The sequence below is a fragment of the Protomyctophum parallelum genome (genome assembly GCF_964188405.1).
Source record: "Protomyctophum parallelum genome assembly, chromosome: 15".
NCBI classification, from domain to species: Eukaryota; Metazoa; Chordata; class Actinopteri; order Myctophiformes; family Myctophidae; genus Protomyctophum; species Protomyctophum parallelum.
Window position 1 is genome coordinate 48,859,344 of NC_139710.1, and position 18,976 is coordinate 48,878,319.

Consider the following 18,976-nt stretch of genomic DNA (forward strand, 5'->3'; position numbering starts at 1 on the left):
GAGCTTACACACACTCACACACACTCACACACACACACACACACACACACACACATCGACCGGGCATGCATGGGGGTCCCGGCCACTGTTGGTTTACTTCTCCCAGTTAACTTTTACTGCTGTGTGTTGGTGGCTGCATCACGCAGCATGCTGGATGCTGCTGCTGCTGCTGCTGGGGAGAAATAAAGTTTATTATTTATTATTACTGCTGCTGCTGCTGCTGCTGCTGGGGAGAGAGCGACAGAGTGACTGGACCACAGTCACAACCCTACTACTACTATAATAATAATAAACTTTATTTACTACTACTACTATTACTACTACTACTACTACTGTTACTGCTGCTGCTGCTTCACTCCTCCAAGCCTTGAGGATAAGGACGCACACAAACTTTGCCATGGAGTTGTTGGGGAGAGTTTTCTCCCAGCGGACTGTACTGCTCACCATGATGATGTTCAAGCTGGGTGAGTGACTCGATCGGCATCATCTTTCTTTGACTGCAAAGTGTATGGTGTACTGTGTACTGTGTGTGTGTGTGTGTGTGTGTGTGTGTGTGTGTGTGTTAGTGTGTGTGTGTACGTGTGTGTGTGTGCTCAAAAGTATCAATACTGCAATGTAAAAGTATAGCCTACTATGTTACAAGTAAAAGTCTGGAATTCAAAATGTACCAATACAAAGGTTTTGGCATCAAAATCTATTAAAGTACCAACATTAGAAAGTATACTATATTCATTATGCAGAATGTCCCGTTTCACAAGTTTTCCAAATGTATAAAATGTCTAAAACATATTTAGAAAATTGCAGATCTACAATATTGTAGAATGGCCAATATTTATATAGGGCTGAAATGGTTTTTGTATGTTTTTTGTAATAATAATCAAAATCTAAAGTTTTCAAATAACTTGTGGTGGAGTTAAAAGTACAATATTTGGCTCTGAGATGTAGCGGACTAGAAGTAAAAGTATTTTGAAATACCGGTACGCCGGTGAAGTAAAAGTATCTCAAAATTGTACTTAAGTACTGCACTTGAGTAAATGTACTTACACCACTGTGTGTGTGTGTGTGTGTGTGTGTGTGTGTGTGTGTGTGTGTGTGTGTGTGTGTGTGTGTGTGTGTGTGTGTGTGTGTGTGTGTATGCAATGCGTGCGTGTGTGTCAGTGATGGACAAAGTACTCAACCCCAGAACTCGAGTCAGAGTCGCAGAAATCCAGATTCTCCTGGTCAAAGCATTCATTATTCACCTACAACACAATTTAAGTTAGGATTGTACTTGAGTTAAAGTACATGGGAGCACTTTGTAAACTTTAAAAGTACAAATGACAAGGTGTAACATTTTCTTTTTAATATCGATGTATTGGCTGTATTTACATTTTAGAAACACACTTCGAAAGATAAATAATAACCCAAAAAATTGCGCAGATTCAAAAGCTCATAAGCTCACAACATGCTATATTTGAAATACAGATGAATTGGTAATTTTTGTTTTATTTTTGAGTTTGGGTACTGGGGGTCCCTGGGGGTACTGGGGGGTCCCTGGGGGTACTGGGGGGTCCCTGGGGGTACTGGGGGGTCCCTGGGGGTACTGGGGGTCCCTTCTGGGGGGTCCCTTCCTTCCTTGAAATGTAGCGGAGTCAAAAGTGGATTGAAAGTCATGAGCTTCCACATTTCTTTTAAACAAATTAAGTACAGATACTAAATTGTACTGTACTCAAGTACAGTACTCGAGTAAATGTAATTGGTTACCATCCTCTGTATGTGTAGTAGGCTCTCACATCAGTGGGTTTCAACCAGTGGTCCGGGGACCACTAGTGGTCCTTGAGGGGGTTCCAGGCGGTCCCATGCAACTAAATGATGGAGAGTTGCTAAGTTGCTAACCAAATGGACCCTCATTAGATCTTTAACTCTTGAGAGCATGAAATGAAACCAAATGGACACGTAATTCATTTGGTTTCATTTCATGCTCTCAAGAGTTAAATTGTTGCTAAACATCTGCATTACCCGAGTGTAAAGGTAGCCTGTACTCTCTCCTACTGGTACCAAACATCAATACAGCAGGGAATTGTGGAAGTAAATCTTATCCAACGATAACAACATGATTTCGTTTTGGGTCTGCAAGGCTAAATCTCATCAAATGGTGGTTCCGTGGCTCAAATGCCAAAAAAAAAGAATGGTTCTTGATATGAAAAAGGTTGAAAACCACTGCATGTGAGTGAGCAAGGTGCAATGAGGAGATGCATGTGTGTATGGTCAGGACTCAGGAGGAGGCTGCATGTGAGTGAGCAAGGTGCAATGAGGAGATGCATGTGTTTATGGTCAGGACTCAGGAGGAGGCTGCATGTGAGTGAGCAAGGTGCAATGAGGAGATGCATGTGTTTATGGTCAGGACTCAGGAGGAGGCTGCATGCTGAAACAGACCATTAACTGGACTGATAACTTCCAGTGCATCATGTTCATCATCACGTTGACGCTGTCTAGGGATGTGCAGAGAGTGTTAAGAGGGGCAGGGGCTGAAACCCCATATAAAGAGGGCACGTTTTGGACGAAAATAGTGAAAATAGATCTACAAGCTCTCTACAAGCTGCGACACGTTGAGAGCTTGTAGATCAGCTATTTGTCTGTTACAGATCTGTAAGGGTCCATTTGGTTCCATTTGTACACTCTCAGGGTTACAGACCTGTAAGGGTCCATTTGGTTCCATTTGTACACTCAGAGTTACAGACCTGTAAGGGTCCATTTGGTTCCATTTGTACACTCTCAGAGTTACAGACCTGTAAGGGTCCATTTGGTTTCATTTGTACAGTCAGAGTTACAGACCTGTAAGGGTCCATTTGGTTCCATTTGTACACTCAGAGTTACAGACCTGTAAGGGTCCATTTGGTTCCATTTGTACACTCTCAGGGTTACAGACCTGTAAGGGTCCATTTGGTTTCATTTGTACACTCAGAGTTACAGACCTGTAAGGGTCCATTTGGTTCCATTTGTACACTCTCAGAGTTACAGACCTGTAAGGGTCCATTTGGTTTCATTTGTACACTCAGAGTTACAGACCTGTAAGGGTCCATTTGGTTCCATTTGTACACTCTCAGAGTTACAGACCTGTAAGGGTCCATTTGGTTCCATTTGTACACTCTCAGAGTTACAGACCTGTAAGGGTCCATTTGGTTCCATTTGTACACTCTCAGAGTTACAGACCTGTAAGGGTCCATTTGGTTCCATTTGTACACTCTCAGAGTTACAGACCTGTAAGGGTCCATTTGGTTCCATTTGTACACTCTCAGAGTTACAGACCTGTAAGGGTCCATTTGGTTCCATTTGTACACTCTCAGAGTTACAGACCTGTAAGGGTCCATTTGGTTCCATTTGTACACTCTCAGAGTTACAGACCTGTAAGGGTCCATTTGGTTCCATTTGTACACTCTCAGAGTTACAGACCTGTAAGGGTCCATTTGGTTTCATTTGTACAGTCAGAGTTACAGACCTGTAAGGGTCCATTTGGTTCCATTTGTACACTCTCAGAGTTACAGACCTGTAAGGGTCCAGTTGGTTTCATTTGTACACTCAGAGTTACAGACCTGTAAGGGTCCATTTGGTTCCATTTGTACACTCTCAGAGTTACAGACCTGTAAGGGTCCATTTGGTTCCATTTGTACACTCTCAGAGTTACAGACCTGTAAGGGTCCATTTGGTTTCATTTGTACACTCAGAGTTACAGACCTGTAAGGGTCCATTTGGTTCCATTTGTACACTCTCAGAGTTACAGACCTGTAAGGGTCCATTTGGTTTCATTTGTACACTCTCAGAGTTACAGACCGATATGGGTCCATTTGGTTTCATTTGTACAGTCAGAGTTACAGACCTGTAAGGGTCCATTTGGTTCCATTTGTACACTCTCAGAGTTACAGACCTGTAAGGGTCCATTTGGTTCCATTTGTACACTCAGAGTTACAGACCTGTAAGGGTCCATTTGGTTCCATTTGTACACTCAGAGTTACAGACCTGTAAGGGTCCATTTGGTTCCATTTGTGAGTTACAGACCTGTAAGGGTCCAGTTGGTTTCATTTGTACACTCAGAGTTACAGACCTGTAAGGGTCCATTTGGTTTCATTTGTACACTCTCAGAGTTACAGACCTGTAAGGGTCCATTTGGTTCCATTTGTACACTCAGAGTTACAGACCTGTAAGGGTCCATTTGGTTTCATTTGTACACTCAGAGTTACAGACCTGTTAGGGTCCATTTGGTTTCATTTGTACACTCTCAGAGTTACAGACCTGTAAGGGTCCATTTGGTTCCATTTGTACACTCAGAGTTACAGACCTGTAAGGGTCCATTTGGTTCCATTTGTACACTCTCAGAGTTACAGACCTGTAAGGGTCCATTTGGTTTCATTTGTACACTCTCAGAGTTACAGACCTGTAAGGGTCCATTTGGTTTCATTTGTACACTCTCAGGGTTACAGACCTGTAAGGGTCCAGTTGGTTTCATTTGTACACTCTCAGAGTTACAGACCTGTAAGGGTCCAGTTGGTTTCATTTGTACACTCAGAGTTACAGACCTGTTAGGGTCCATTTGGTTTCATTTGTACACTCTCAGAGTTACAGACCTGTAAGGGTCCATTTGGTTCCATTTGTACACTCTCAGAGTTACAGACCTGTAAGGGTCCAGTTGGTTTCATTTGTACACTCAGAGTTACAGACCTGTAAGGGTCCATTTGGTTCCATTTGTACACTCTCAGAGTTACAGACCTGTAAGGGTCCATTTGGTTCCATTTGTACACTCAGAGTTACAGACCTGTAAGGGTCCATTTGGTTCCATTTGTACACTCTCAGAGTTACAGACCTGTAAGGGTCCATTTGGTTCCATTTGTACACTCTCAGAGTTACAGACCTGTAAGGGTCCATTTGGTTCCATTTGTACACTCTCAGGGTTACAGACCTGTAAGGGTCCATTTGGTTCCATTTGTACACTCTCAGGGTTACAGACCTGTAAGGGTCCATTTGGTTCCATTTGTACACTCAGAGTTACAGACCTGTAAGGGTCCATTTGGTTCCATTTGTACACTCTCAGGGTTACAGACCTGTAAGGGTCCATTTGGTTCCATTTGTACACTCTCAGAGTTACAGACCTGTAAGGGTCCATTTGGTTCCATTTGTACACTCTCAGGGTTACAGACCTGTAAGGGTCCATTTGGTTCCATTTGTACACTCTCAGAGTTACAGACCTGTAAGGGTCCATTTGGTTCCATTTGTACACTCAGAGTTACAGACCTGTAAGGGTCCATATAGAACCACCTTAAGGAACTCTGAGCGTCCCTCTTTGAGAACCACTGTGATAGTCTAATTACTTGCGCAAGCAGAGCGCGCAAGTACTAGTTTCGCCCAGGACGATATTCAATGCGTATGCACCGTCCCAGCAAATGATGCGTACAGTATGCACCGTCCCAGCAAATGATGCGTACAGTATGCACCGTCCCAGCAAATGACTTAATGACTACTGATTGATACGGCAGTGGTGCCAGATTACATACATGTACACATAGGAGCATTACCTTTAATCCTCCCCGACACTAAAACATATCGTCACATTACGTCACCATCGAAAACCAATTACACTCTGGCATTGAGTCCTTTAATCCACATCTTTATTACGTCATCATTGAGAGCTAGTTATACCAGTTATAACCTGACGTCATAATTATGCTGGGACGGTGTATATATGCATCAAAAGTGGCGCAAAGTAACCACAGTATACCGCTATATACATATACACAGAGGCATTTAGTATTAATATCACTATAGTCTAAGATTAAGTACATTTAAAGCAATTGACAATTTAAAATAAATAATAAAAAAATTATACTGTATACGTGATAACATATTTTATTTCAGTTTATATAACTTTTTTTTCCCATCGTATATCGATGATTTATTTCTCTTTGAGAAACTAAAAAGGGATCCAGAATAATTCTAAATCGATAAAACTGTATTTCTTTTATAGATAGAAACTTGTACCATACTTCATAATACTACTTTTTTACATCCATAAAGTAGGTAGGTAGCAAATAGCTAAACCTAATAATTCAACATTTCAAACGTTCCTTCACGGAGAAGCTGAGATTTGACAGTTTGTAGCGGTCCACAGTACTTGCGCGCTCTGCTTGTGAACTAGTAGGCCATTTATGGCCTACTATAGCAAGTAGGCACTCGACAGAGCGCAGTTCTAGTTATTACTGGAACTGTGTTTACGTTCGGATGAGTAGCCAGGCTTATTTAAAACAAATCTATAATCTGGCATAATCTGTAGCGCACACACACATCTCTTTAATTGGCTTGAGTGCTTAATAATGGTTTAATTCATAACGGCTCACAAAATGACGACAGTGCAGGGGGTCTAATGGGCTTGTGTGATTCACTGGTGTGTCTGTCACTAAAGCCCATATAAAACATGGCTGTGCAGGGTGTGTTTGTGTGTGTGTGTGTGTGTGTGTGTGTGTGTGTGTGTGTGTGTGTGTGTGTGTGTGAGTGTGTGTGTGGGATATTTTAAACCCCACCTAATGAAGCCCGGTTGGTTGACCCAATTTTTCCCGCGACCTTCATTTGTGGGAAGCGCCTGAAGCTCGTTAAATTGCGGCGGGGACAGAAGGCAAGGCTTGGGGCGTGATCACATGCGAGGGGGGCCATTGTTAGCCATCGCCATGGTGACGGGCCAAGCAGTCCGGCTGCTGCACTGGGGTTTTGTCTAAACGTTGAATGGGGGAGCGCGAGGGGTGGGGGGACGGGGGGGACGGGGGTCTTGAGAAGTGTGGCGACGAGAGAGAGAGAGCCCTGGCACTTTAGAACCGCACTTTGGAGGAAAAATAACTCACTATTATTAGCTAGGACTGTGTGGTTATCATGTAGTGTGTGTGTGTGTAGGCAACAACTATAGTTGGTTGGTTCTCAAAGTGGGGTCCCGGCGGGGACCCTCAGGGTTCCTTAACCCATTCTGACCTGAGATCAGATTCATACGAGGTTTCCACTGGACACACACTGGTCTGATTAACCCATTCTGACCTGAGATCAGATTTTAAAAAATTCAGTCGTTCTTTTTCTTTTTTGATTTTTTCAAAAATAGCAGACCTACAAGCTCATAGCGCGCCACTCGGTGGCGCGCTATGAGCTTGTAGATCTGCTATTTTTCAATAGCTAAAGCATAACATGATGCTAACACCAAAATGGGTTCCCGTTCAGAATTAGGTTAAGTGAGTTTCAAATGGACCCTTATTACAGGTCCATTTGGTTGTGTTTGCACACTCGGAGTTCTGAGGTTCCTTGAAAATTAAAGCCGTTTGAGAACTTCTATTGATTCACTACTAGTGTTCACATCATGTCAGACGATCGTGATTCAGATTCCCTGGCTGCAGATGACACCGAGCGGACACAAAATGTCTGGAAGTCTTCACAACTCGCCATTGTTGTACGTGCAAGTGTGACTAATGTGCTGTGTGGATTTGTGCATTTTTGTGTGTGTGTGTGTTTTTTTTTTCCTCGGGGTTGGGCCACCTGCCGAGCAGCCTTTAGACTACCAACAAAGTTAGCACAAAGCTCAATCCAGGCCGTCTCCCGCGGCGACTCAATAGAATTCCTACGAGCAGAAGTTGTGTGTGAGCCAGGGCCATCCCGTCTCTGTGACTCATGGCGTTGTAGCGTCCATGCTATGAGCCCGGCAGACACACTTTCTTTTGACATTTAAACTGTATTATTTCTTCTTACCCCACCCAGGGCCCTTTTTCACCCAAATGGAGTTAAAAAGCCAAATCAACACGGTTGGTTGATTGATTGATTGATTGATTGATTGATTGAAATAAACATTAGGCCAGGTGAAGGCTGCCGGGTTAAGTGGTCAAATGGGTGGGCCACGAATACTGGGGTTCCTGAAAAGGTTGCTTATTTGCTCCAAATGTCTCATGAAATATACACATTATTCCAACATGAACTATGTTAGTTTGTGAGGGATTTCATGTGAGACAAACTCCGACTATATGCCTCCTATTTCCAGGGCATTTGGCAGAACACAGAGTACGATATGAAATGGTTTATTGGGCCAAATACCAAACATGGTGAGGAGGAAATGAGGACATGTTACATTGTAACGCCTCCTCTCCCTCCCTCCCTCTTTGGGCAGCACAGATAAGCTCACCCTTCAGATCTCTCCGGTCTTCACCTCTGGACAACATCTCCAGTAAAGCTTCTGACCTCCTAAGCCCCCTCAACCTGCTAGGAGACATAAAGCATGAAAAGACACTATATTAACCCATTCTGACCGGGCACCCATTTTGGTGTTGGCATCATGTTATGCTTTAGCTATTGAAAAATAGCAGATCTACAAGCTCATATCGCGCCACCGAGTGGCGCGATACGAGCTTGTAGGTCTGCTATTTTTGAAAGAAATCGAAGAACGACTGACATTTTTAGAATCTGATCTCAGGTCAGAATGGGTTAAAACAATATAGGAACTCAACAACAGTTGACAACAACAACCCTATAATATACTTTGTTGTATGTCAAATGAAAATAGAACAACACAGTGTTCTGAGCTTGTAGAGACTGGCCATCTTTGCCAGATGTTCGCCGATGTTTTCGCTGTATGTTTGTCTGTTATGACCTGCCCAGTCTTTATACCACGTATTCTCAAAGCAACATTATGTTCTAATTATACAATTTGACCATTATTGTTGTTTTTGGAACATTTTCTTGAAGTAATGCAGATCGGGGGGGGGGGGGGGGGGGGGGGGGGGGGGGGGGGTGATCTGCCTATGATCAAATAATATCAGGAGGACTTTTGAAAACAAGCCAATTATTTGTTTTGGAACGAATTGCAAAAGAAGAAGCAAAGACACATTTTCGACACACATGCGTACCAGATTAATATAGTTAACCCATTCTGAACGGGCACCCATTTTGGTGTTGGCATCATATTATGCTTTAGCTATTGAAAAATAGCAGATCTACAAGCTCATAGCGCGCCACCGAGTGGCGCGCTACAAGCTTGTAGGTCTGCTATTTTTCAAAAATCGAAGAACGACTGACATTTTTTTAATCTGATCTCAGGTCAGAATGGGTTAAGATGGACCACAGTGTTTAGTGTTTAGGTTTCTTTGTGAAGTGACGTAGTGAACAGACTAGACTACAGAGAGCATGGCCGGGCTCTGCTCAGTGTTATTGTTGGGTTGAGAGACTGAGAGCGGTACGGCTCGGTGCCAGAGAGCAGCACCTCTGGGCTGTGGTCATAACCATGATCTATGAACTGTCTGAGGACACGGGCGCTTAGGCTGTGACACCAGCACACTGGAATGTGTCAGGATAGGCCTGAGTGGGTAAGGATGGATCTGGGGGGAGGGGAGAGATCCACCGCCCCCCTTCCTTATCTGAGTGGGTAAGGATGGATCTGGGGGGAGGGGAGAGATCCACCGCCCCCCCTTCCTTATCTGCAGCATTCTGACTGGGTGGGGGGGAGGCACTCAGGTAGTGCAGCTGTAGTGGTGGAAAAGTGTACCCATTTATTTAGACCTGAGGACCATTATAAAATGATGTCTTCTAAATCCCAAAAGTTTTCTGAAAAACCGATGTCAGTGCCGTGGTACTCAACCTTTTTCATGTCAAGGACCCCCAGAATTATCTGTATTTTGACCACGGACCCTCATCTGAAAATATGTTGTTCAGGCAGGGACCCTCCCCCAGAAGCAAAGATTTGACTTAAAAACGTTCACTCTGAAAGAATATATATATATTAAAAGAAAATAGCAGATCTACAAGCTCGTAGCGCGGCACTCGGTGCCGCGCTACGAGCTTGTAGATCTCTTGTAGAGCTTGCAGATCTCCAAGCTCACAATGCGTCACACTGCGACACATTTTGAGCTTTGTAGATTGGCTATTTTCAAATGGCCAAAATGTGTACAGTATATAGGGCTGAAGGGGTTAATGTATGATTTGTAATAATAATACAAATCTATTATCAATAATATATCAGTATTCTCATATTGACCTGCGGGCCGCATTAAGTGATGGTTGGGTCCGCATGTGGCCCCCGGGCCGTACACACCTTAAAGGAGAATTCCATGCTAGAAGGCTTTCTTATACCTTTATTTGTATAGTTGTTGCGTCCCCACCAAAGAGGTTCAGCTGGGTGTTATTTGGTGCAAAAGCACATTATTGGCTATTTCCCCTACCACAAGCCTCAATTAATTGAATTGAATTGAATTGCATTGAATTGAATGGGGCATTGGGTTGTTGTGCTAATTCGCTTATTCCCATCGCTCAACAATCTTTTTGTATATATCCTCTCTTCATAATGTAAATAGTATCCAGAGCGGCACACTTTACTACGTATTTTGGTGGAAATAAGCGAATTAGCACAAAAACTCAACTCCCATTGAGGGCTTATATTAGGGGAAATACTAATAGCCATTAATGCACTTTTGCACATAATAACACCTGGACCTCTTTGGTGGGGACGTAACAACTACAAATAAAGGTAAGAAAGCCTTCTAGCATGGAATTCTCCTTTAACCCATTCTGACCGGGCACCCATTTTGGTGTCGGCATCATGTTATGCTTTAGCTATTTAAAAATAGCAGATCTACAAGCTCATATCGCGCCACCGAGTGGCGCGATACGAGCTTGTAGGTCTGCTATTTTTGAAAAATCGAAGACACTTTTAGAATCTGATCTCAGGTCAGAATGGGTTAATAATGTAACTGTCAGGATGTAATAGACATTTTTAGAATCTGATCTCAGGTCAGAATGGGTAGACTGGACGCTATGCTCAAAGTTGCACCGAAGCACCTGGCAAAGCTCAGACAATGAGTAGGCAACAGGATTTAGCAGCATTTCTCGGTAACAAGACGTCGTGAGTCAGACAGCAAATAGTTGGATTTAATCATGCCAAGGACAAGCATGCGTGGGTCATCACCAAGGTGACCAATGAAAAACAAGCAATATGCCTTTCCTCAGAAAAGTAAAGAAAACAAACAATTTAATGAAGCTGACAAAATGACAAAGTGCTTACTTTGAAAACTTCCAGCATATCAACAATATGTCAGTGAAAAAAATCTAACCTAACCTAATCTAACCTAGATAAGGGTTCCACTGAATAGGGGGGAAGTACTGTTGATCTGGAGACTGGTTATGGAGACAAGCTTCATGGCTGTACAGCCTGTAAATAAGACTGGTTATGGAGACAAGCTTCATAGCTGTACAGCCTGTAAATAAGACTGGTTATGGAGACAAGCTTCATAGCTGTACAGTCTGTAAATAAGACTGGTTATGGAGACAAGCTTCATGGCTGTACAGCCTGTAAATAAGACTGGTTATGGAGACAAGCTTCATGGCTGTACAGCCTGTAAATAAGAGAGAGAAACCCAACGGCTGCGCTGTTTGTGAAACAAGCTTCTAAATGATCTGAAACCCTTTACTTACTCTTACATATTTTGCACAAAAACCTTTAAAGAAAATACATTTTCACCCACTTTTTAAGACTGTGATGTGACAATAAAGTTGTTTCTGAAAGTCATGAACAGCTAGTGGTTTTAAAAGTGTTGTTTTTGTCGACTAATACTATGACGAAAAATGTTCGTCGACTACCTTTTTTCACTGACGAAAACTAAATATAAACTAAGCCATGATGACTAAAACTATGTCTAAATATACTGTTGATTTTGTCAACAAATAAAAACTAAACTAAAATGTTAGGAAGGGACCAATGGACAAGAAATCCAGTGTAAATAATTTTGCAATTGGTTGCATATAGCCGATCTACAAGCTCACAACGCGTCGCAGCTTGTACCTGGCATAAAATAATGATCAAACATTTTTAGATGGGGTGCGTGGCAAAATACATATCACTCTGAGGGTCCTGAGAACCACTGACTGACTGTGTGGTGTTTAGAATGAGTCGCACGCACACACACGCACGCACGCACGCACGCACGCACGCACGCACGCACGCACGCACGCACGCACACACACACACACACACACACACACACACACACACACACACACACACACACACACACACACACACACACACACACACACACAGTTACACACACACACACAGTACTGTATGCTTACATAGCAGGGTCACTGGCCATGATGACTCATGCCAACAACACAGCCATTGTCGTGCCATCCAGCGCTGCACAGGCTTAACTGAGTCATGATTCATTCACTCATTATCAGATGGTACGCAAAATCTTGTAGTTACACGAGGAGTGTGAGCTTCATGAAAAGCTCCCCAGTTTGTAATGTACTTACAGTAATGTGTGTGTGTGTGTGTGGGTGTGTGTGTGTGTGTGTGGGTGTGTGGGTGCTGTACAAACATATTCTCCTTCTTCGAGTTCATCATGCATGTTGGAGAGATGGAGCTCTCAACACATTTAGACATGACAACCAAATGGACCCTTATGGGTCTGTAACTCAGAGAGTGTACAAAAATGGAACCAAAAACCGGTCCATTTGGTTCCATTTGTACAGTCTCAAAGTTAAATTAACTTTGATTTGACAATAATACATTGGGGTCCCAGAGATATAAATGCAATTAAATGCGGGGTCCGTATAGCCTAGAGTAATTCAGGTCAAACCTGCATGGGGTCCTTTAAATGAAAATGTTTGAGAATCACAGCTAGAGCCGTAAAAACCTTCTCTTATGGGGGGTCCTTGGCATATATTTTCTAATAGGGGGTCCGCTGAGTATGTTTTACATTGTGGTATAGCCTATTGAGTAATGCTTTTACTTTGCTCCCATGCAAGCAATAGAAAGCAGAGGAGACAGTGACCAGGATGCGCTGAATGAGAGAAAGCAGGATGTGTTAATATTAGAGCTGGGACTCGATTAAAAAAAATAATCTAATTAATCAGAGGCTTTGCGATTAATTAATCTAGATTAATCGCATTTTAATCGCATATCAATATTCAACCCGAGAACAGCGAGAAACTTTTTTTTTAATGTTTTTTGGTATCCCAGTGAATCAATGAATAGTGACTACAGGATACCACTCATTTTCAATATTTTACTGTCATTAATATACCTGTTGTGGAAATAATAATAAAAGTCACCCCATTCTGTGTTGCCTAGAACTGGAGGTCTGAAAAAACATTAGTAACAGTAACAAGTACATCTCAGTGACATCACAAAGCTGTACTTACTTCATATTGTTACTGTTTTTTGTCAGACCTCCAGTTCTAGGCAACACAAAATGGGGTGACTTTTTATTATTTCCAGTTTTCAGTGCTATAGAAAAGCGCCCAGTGAGAAACGTTCCGCGGTGAAAAAAAAGGTGCGATTAATTTATCTGTAGTTAATCGCGATAAATTTTTCTGTAGTTAATTAATCTAAATTAATCGCAATTAGTCCCGGCCCTAGTTAATATGACATGCACTGTGTTTGACCACAGCCTGATGGGAGCTGGCAGGCTTTGGTGTGACGTCAGATGAGGACGTGAGGAAAGGCAGAATGCTGCAGAGCACATGGTTATGGTGACTCAGACTTACACAGCATGCATGAGAGGCCATAGATTTGTGTGGTGGGAGTGATGGGGAAACATTAGGTGGTGGAAAGTAACTAAGTACTTTTACTTAAGTACTGTACTTCCAGTACTTTTACTTCTACTCCACTACATCTCAGAGCCAAAATTTGTACTTTTACTTCACTACAACTATTTGAAAACTTTAGTCACTAGTTACTAGTTACTGGTTAATTTTGATTATAGAAATCGTACATTAACCACTTCAACCTATATACATTTCGGCCATTTTCAATAGATTTTCTACACATTTTGAACATTCTGCAATATGAGTACTTTTACCTTTAGTACTTTAAGTACATTTTGATGCAGATACTTTTGTACTTTTACTCAAGTACATTTTAAATTCCGTACTTTTACTTGTAACAAAGTACGTCTAGATTGCAGTATTGGTACTTTTACTTAAGTAAAACAATTGAGTACTTTTTACACCACTGATGAGGCCATAGATGTGTGTGGTGTGAGTGATGGGGAGACAACATGTGTTATATATAAGGTAGTTATAGCAATAAAGAAAGAAAAGCAGGTGCGTTGCTTCCTCTGGAAACGGCCCTTAACCCATTCTGACCTGAGATCAGATTCATACGAGGTTTCCACTGGACACACACTGGTCTGATGAACCCATTCTGACCTGAGATCAGATTCATACGAGGTTTCCACTGGACACACACTGGTCTGATTAACCCATTCTGACCTGAGATCAGATTCTAAAAATGTCAGTCGTTCTTCGATTTTTCAAAAATAGCAGACCTACAAGCTCGTATCGCGCCACTCGGTGGCGCGATATGAGCTTGTAGATCTGCTATTTTTCAATAGCTAAAGCATAACATGATGCTGACACCAAAATGGGTGCCCGTTCAGAATGGGTTAATTGGTTGCGGCACTTAACTCATAAACCAACTAAAGGGGAAAAAAGTGTCACTCCAAAATAATAGATGCAAGACTGGCTTAGATGTGATTTCTTAATGCAAATATCACTTTATTTTTGTTTGTTTTGTTGTGATAATCCTCCCTACTATAGAGTGTGCTCACCATATAAGGAGTTCCTCCCTGTCCCCAGTTGCTGTTGGCCTGTCGTGTGTCCCCCTTACTGTAGTGCGTGCACATCTTGTTACCGGGGCGGACCAGGGTTTTTTTTTTTTTTAATCACCCAAATCACTGAATGCTCCTTTAAGGTATAACGTTAAATTCCTTAATAAATTATACATTTATATTAAATTAGATGCTGTTTGTTCAAACCAAAAACACCCTTCGCAAACCATGAGCGATGAATATCATGTTGTCCTGGGGGCTGGGGGTGTCTCCAGATTGAATAAATCCCCTAACCAGTGGCAGTGCCATATGCTCTACCCATTGTGCCACATGATGGGGCGTAGTGGGAGACCTAATCCTAGCACTAGTGGTAGTAAGTCAGAGAGGCTTATTGTCTGTATCGGGAGTCTATCCCTGTGTCAATGCGCTAGACCTCTGAGAGATGGAAGGCTGAGGTGGAGTGCAACGCCGCAACACCTACCATCAGCTACCATCCATTTCAAGCCTTGACGGTGCCCGGGATCGAACCCATGACGCTGTGGTCGAAAGGCGAATGCTCTATACCGACTGAGCCACCTGGACACAAAGCATCCTAGCACTATCCATGATGATATTGACATACACAAATCTCTTACATTTACATTACATTACATTACATTCTCTTTACATCAGTGTTGTTCTGACACCATCGGAAAAGCATTCCGATACCACATAATTGATCACATGATGATATTTAATTCACATAGTCTCATATTTTTTATTGTTTCAGTTGTTGCACAACTGTTTACTAACTTGTAGCTGACACAATTAATTATGGAATCTTTTTTTTAATTTATTCCTAGATTTGTGGTTCGCAAACGTTTTTAATTTCAAGGACCACCATAACACTCAGATTTACAGACTGGTAAGGGTCTATTTAGAACCCCTCAAGGAACCCAGAGAGTTCCTGGACCCAACCAACTTCTTTGACCGATACCGCAAGTTATGGGTATCGCAATCGAAATGGAGATGGAAATAATTGTATCAATACATGTCTACTTGCATTGAATTTAGCATGGGTTGGAAAAATGTCACGTCTAAGAGGAAAGTCATGGGAGAGAAGGTTTTAGTCCCAGCCAAGCAGGTGTATGACTAGTTACGTTATAGTTCAAGACATGGAGGTCACAACTAGAGAGACAGCGAGATGGACAACTATTGCCCTATCACAATATATAATACGTGAAAGAAAAATGTAACCAAAGAATGACAAAATGAGCATACAGTACTTGACTATAATCTTCTCCGGTAGGTTTACTTGCAGTACAGTCGACTTACAGTAAGAGAGAGGATTAATCCAGTCCAGTTTGTCTGGATTTGTTTGTTCAGAGGCTGACCTGTCCTTGGGGGGCCAGACAGACAGACTTCTTTGCTGGTTTGGCCTGGCTATGGGCGTTAATGGACTCAATTAACTCAAGCTGTCTTAACCCATTCTATACGGGAACCCATTTTGGTGTTAGCATTACGTTATGCTTTAGCTATTTAAAAATAGCAGATCTACAAGCTCATATCGCGCCACCGAGTGGCGCGATACGAGCTTGTAGGTCTGCTATTTTTGAAAAATCGAAGAACGACTGACATTTTTAGAATCTGATCTCAGGTCAGAATGGGGTTAATCAGACCAGTGTGTGTCCAGTGGAAACCTCGTATGAATCTGATCTCAGGTCAGAATCGGTTAACTCTTAACCCATTTAGACCTGAGGACCATTCTTAAAAAATAACAGCTAAAGCATAACATAATGCTTAAAACACCAAAAGGGGTTCCCGCCCAATAATAATAATGGAAAGATTCCTTTTCATTTGAGCTGGAACAGAGAGTGAAAAGAGAACAACAGCAGAGGTGTAAGTGGAACTTTCATTGACGATAGACATAGTCCTGATCCAGCGAGCGGCCAGGTGACAGCTGCTCCCGCTAAATGAGCGTAATACGGTTACTCCACGCGCCATATGCTCTCATCTTTAAGTCTGGAGAGAAGACGGCGGCTTTTTACTCTTCATTACCAGATTGCTTTCTAAATACTTCTAAAGACAAAAGGAGAGGAAGGGTCAGAGGTTACAGACAGTGTGTATAAGCCACAGGGTTTACCGTATATCGTGGTACTATTTTTGTTTAAATGTCCGTCGACTACCTTTTTCCACTGATGAAAACTAAATGGAAACTAAATGAAAACTATGCTATGGTGACTAAAACTAAGACTAAATATACTGACAATTTCGTTAACAAATAAAAACTAGACTAAAATGTTAGGAAGGGACTAGTGGACAAGAGATTCACTGTAAGTCATTTTACAATAAGTTGCATGCTGAAAATAGCCGATCTACAAGCCCGCCGCGTTGTGAACTTGTAAATCGGCTATTTTCAGCTAGAGTAAAAACAGTCATTACGATGGCCCACCAAAATTATACGATCCAGGTGACTAAACCTTTTGCTTCTACGGGCCGTCGGCTTGGAACGAGCTCCCACTGTACCTTCGTCAGGCAGCCTCTGTAGACATTTTTAAAGCTCAGCTCAAGACCCACTTCTACAACATTGCTTTTAATTGATCTTTTTTTTTTCTTTTTTTTTTATTCATGTCCTCACTGTATTGCATTACTGCTTGTTTTTTAATGTCGTTGCCTTGCTTTTCTTTTATTCTCCATTGTTCTGTAAAGCACTTTGAGCTGCATTTCATGTCATGAAAGGTCCTATACAAATAAAGTTTTATTATTATTATTATTATAAAAATGTGACTGAAACTAAATGAAAACTATTCAAGAGACTATACTAAATGAAAATGTGATGCCAAAAACAACACCGGTCTGATTCAGTCATCTTTCAGTCACAATCAAATGTATTAGGTTCTGGGAAAATTGACTTCCACAATCACAGCTACTGTACATGGCCTTGACGTGCCTCTTAAAAGTGTGTCCATCATAGTGACATAGAGGTGAAATACTGTAGAGGTGACGTCATGTGATGTCACCTCCATGTCACTATGAGTATACCTACATTGTGATGTCACCTTTCCCTGCCATTCATTTCAATTCAATGGAGTTGTTCACTCATGCGCATACAAATTACAAACACGGAAAAGCCAGTCAAAATGGAGTACCCTTTTTCCTGGCTTTTCCTTTGTTTGGTTTGGTCACGTCATCGTCAATAGTCATCGTCAGAGGCAGGAGCATTCAAATGAACCATAAACCATGAACCATAAACCATAAAAATAGTTGTTCCCTCCCAATGATTCTCTCTTTCACATTTTTTGTTTTGAAAATATAGGCAAATATAGGAAAATATAGGCACTGTCTCTTCCATTGTGTGTGTGCTGCTGCTGCTCTGCATGCAGCGTATCATGCCAACATTTAAAGAAATTAAAAGTAAATAAAACGAGAGTTTCGTGCTGGAATACACCTCCATACACCAGAAATCCTGCTTTGTCCTTATCTGCAAAGTCTCTTTATAATATCAAGTCGTCTTCTTTTGCTGTTACATCTGCACCTGCAATCAATGCTTCACAGAAGGTTATTTACAGAACGACGGTATGCAAATGTTAACCGACGTTCCAGACAGGTGGCTTCTCGCCCTCAGGCGTCTTACTGGTATGGTATAGCAGTCTGTGAAGAGGACTGGTGATAGGCAGCTGGGGGTTAGGGTTAGGGTTAGAGGACTGGTGATAGGCAGCTGGGGGTTAGGGTTAGGGTTAGAGGACTGGTGATAGGCAGCTGGGGGTTAGGGTTAGGGTTAGAGGACTGGTGATAGGCAGCTGGGGGTCCATAATAGAAGACCATGGAACTGCACAGTTGGAGACAAAAACTAAACTCTGGCGATGGTCTTAAGTTTAAATTAACCAATTGTGCTGCTCTCTCTCTCTCTCTCTCTCTCTCTCTCTCCAGGGCTGCTGTGTACGGTGGCCGCCGCAGACAGCTGTCTGTCGTCGCCGTGCAGTAACGGCGCCTCCTGTCTGGAGGACCACATGGGCGCCTACGTGTGCCTGTGCCCCAGAGGAAGCCCCGGTGACGTCTGGTACATGGGCACCCACTGCGACCAGCTCTACGACCCCTGCCTCCTGGCCCCCTGCGCCAACTGCACCACCAGCTCACTGGGAACGCCCGAGTACACCTGCCACTGTCCCGAGGGCCTGGCGGGCGCCAACTGCACCCAGGACGTGGACGAGTGCCGCAGCAACCCGTGCGAGGGCGCACTGCGGACGCACTGCGTCAACGGCGCTAACGGCTACTCCTGCCACTGCCCGCTCGGCTCGGGCGGCGAGCACTGCCAGGTTAGTGTTGATTCCGTCGATTGACCCATTCTGACCCGAGATCAGATTCATACGAGGTTTCCACTGGACACATACTGGTCTGATTAA

At 42.7% G+C, this 18,976-nt stretch overlaps 1 protein-coding gene across 1 annotated transcript in view; it reads left to right on the plus strand.

Moving 5' to 3' along the window:
* Positions 1-397: 397 nt before the first annotated feature.
* The window catches only part of LOC310871910 (protein crumbs homolog 2-like), a gene marked incomplete at both ends in the record, with an annotated part of 57,386 nt that continues 38,807 nt past the window's right edge, over positions 398-18,976 (plus strand). Inside the window, 2 exons of the mRNA XM_083783547.1 lie at positions 398-464; positions 18,504-18,889. Coding sequence (XP_083639673.1) covers positions 398-464; positions 18,504-18,889 — 453 coding nt within the window. The remainder of the gene's footprint in view (positions 465-18,503; positions 18,890-18,976) is intronic.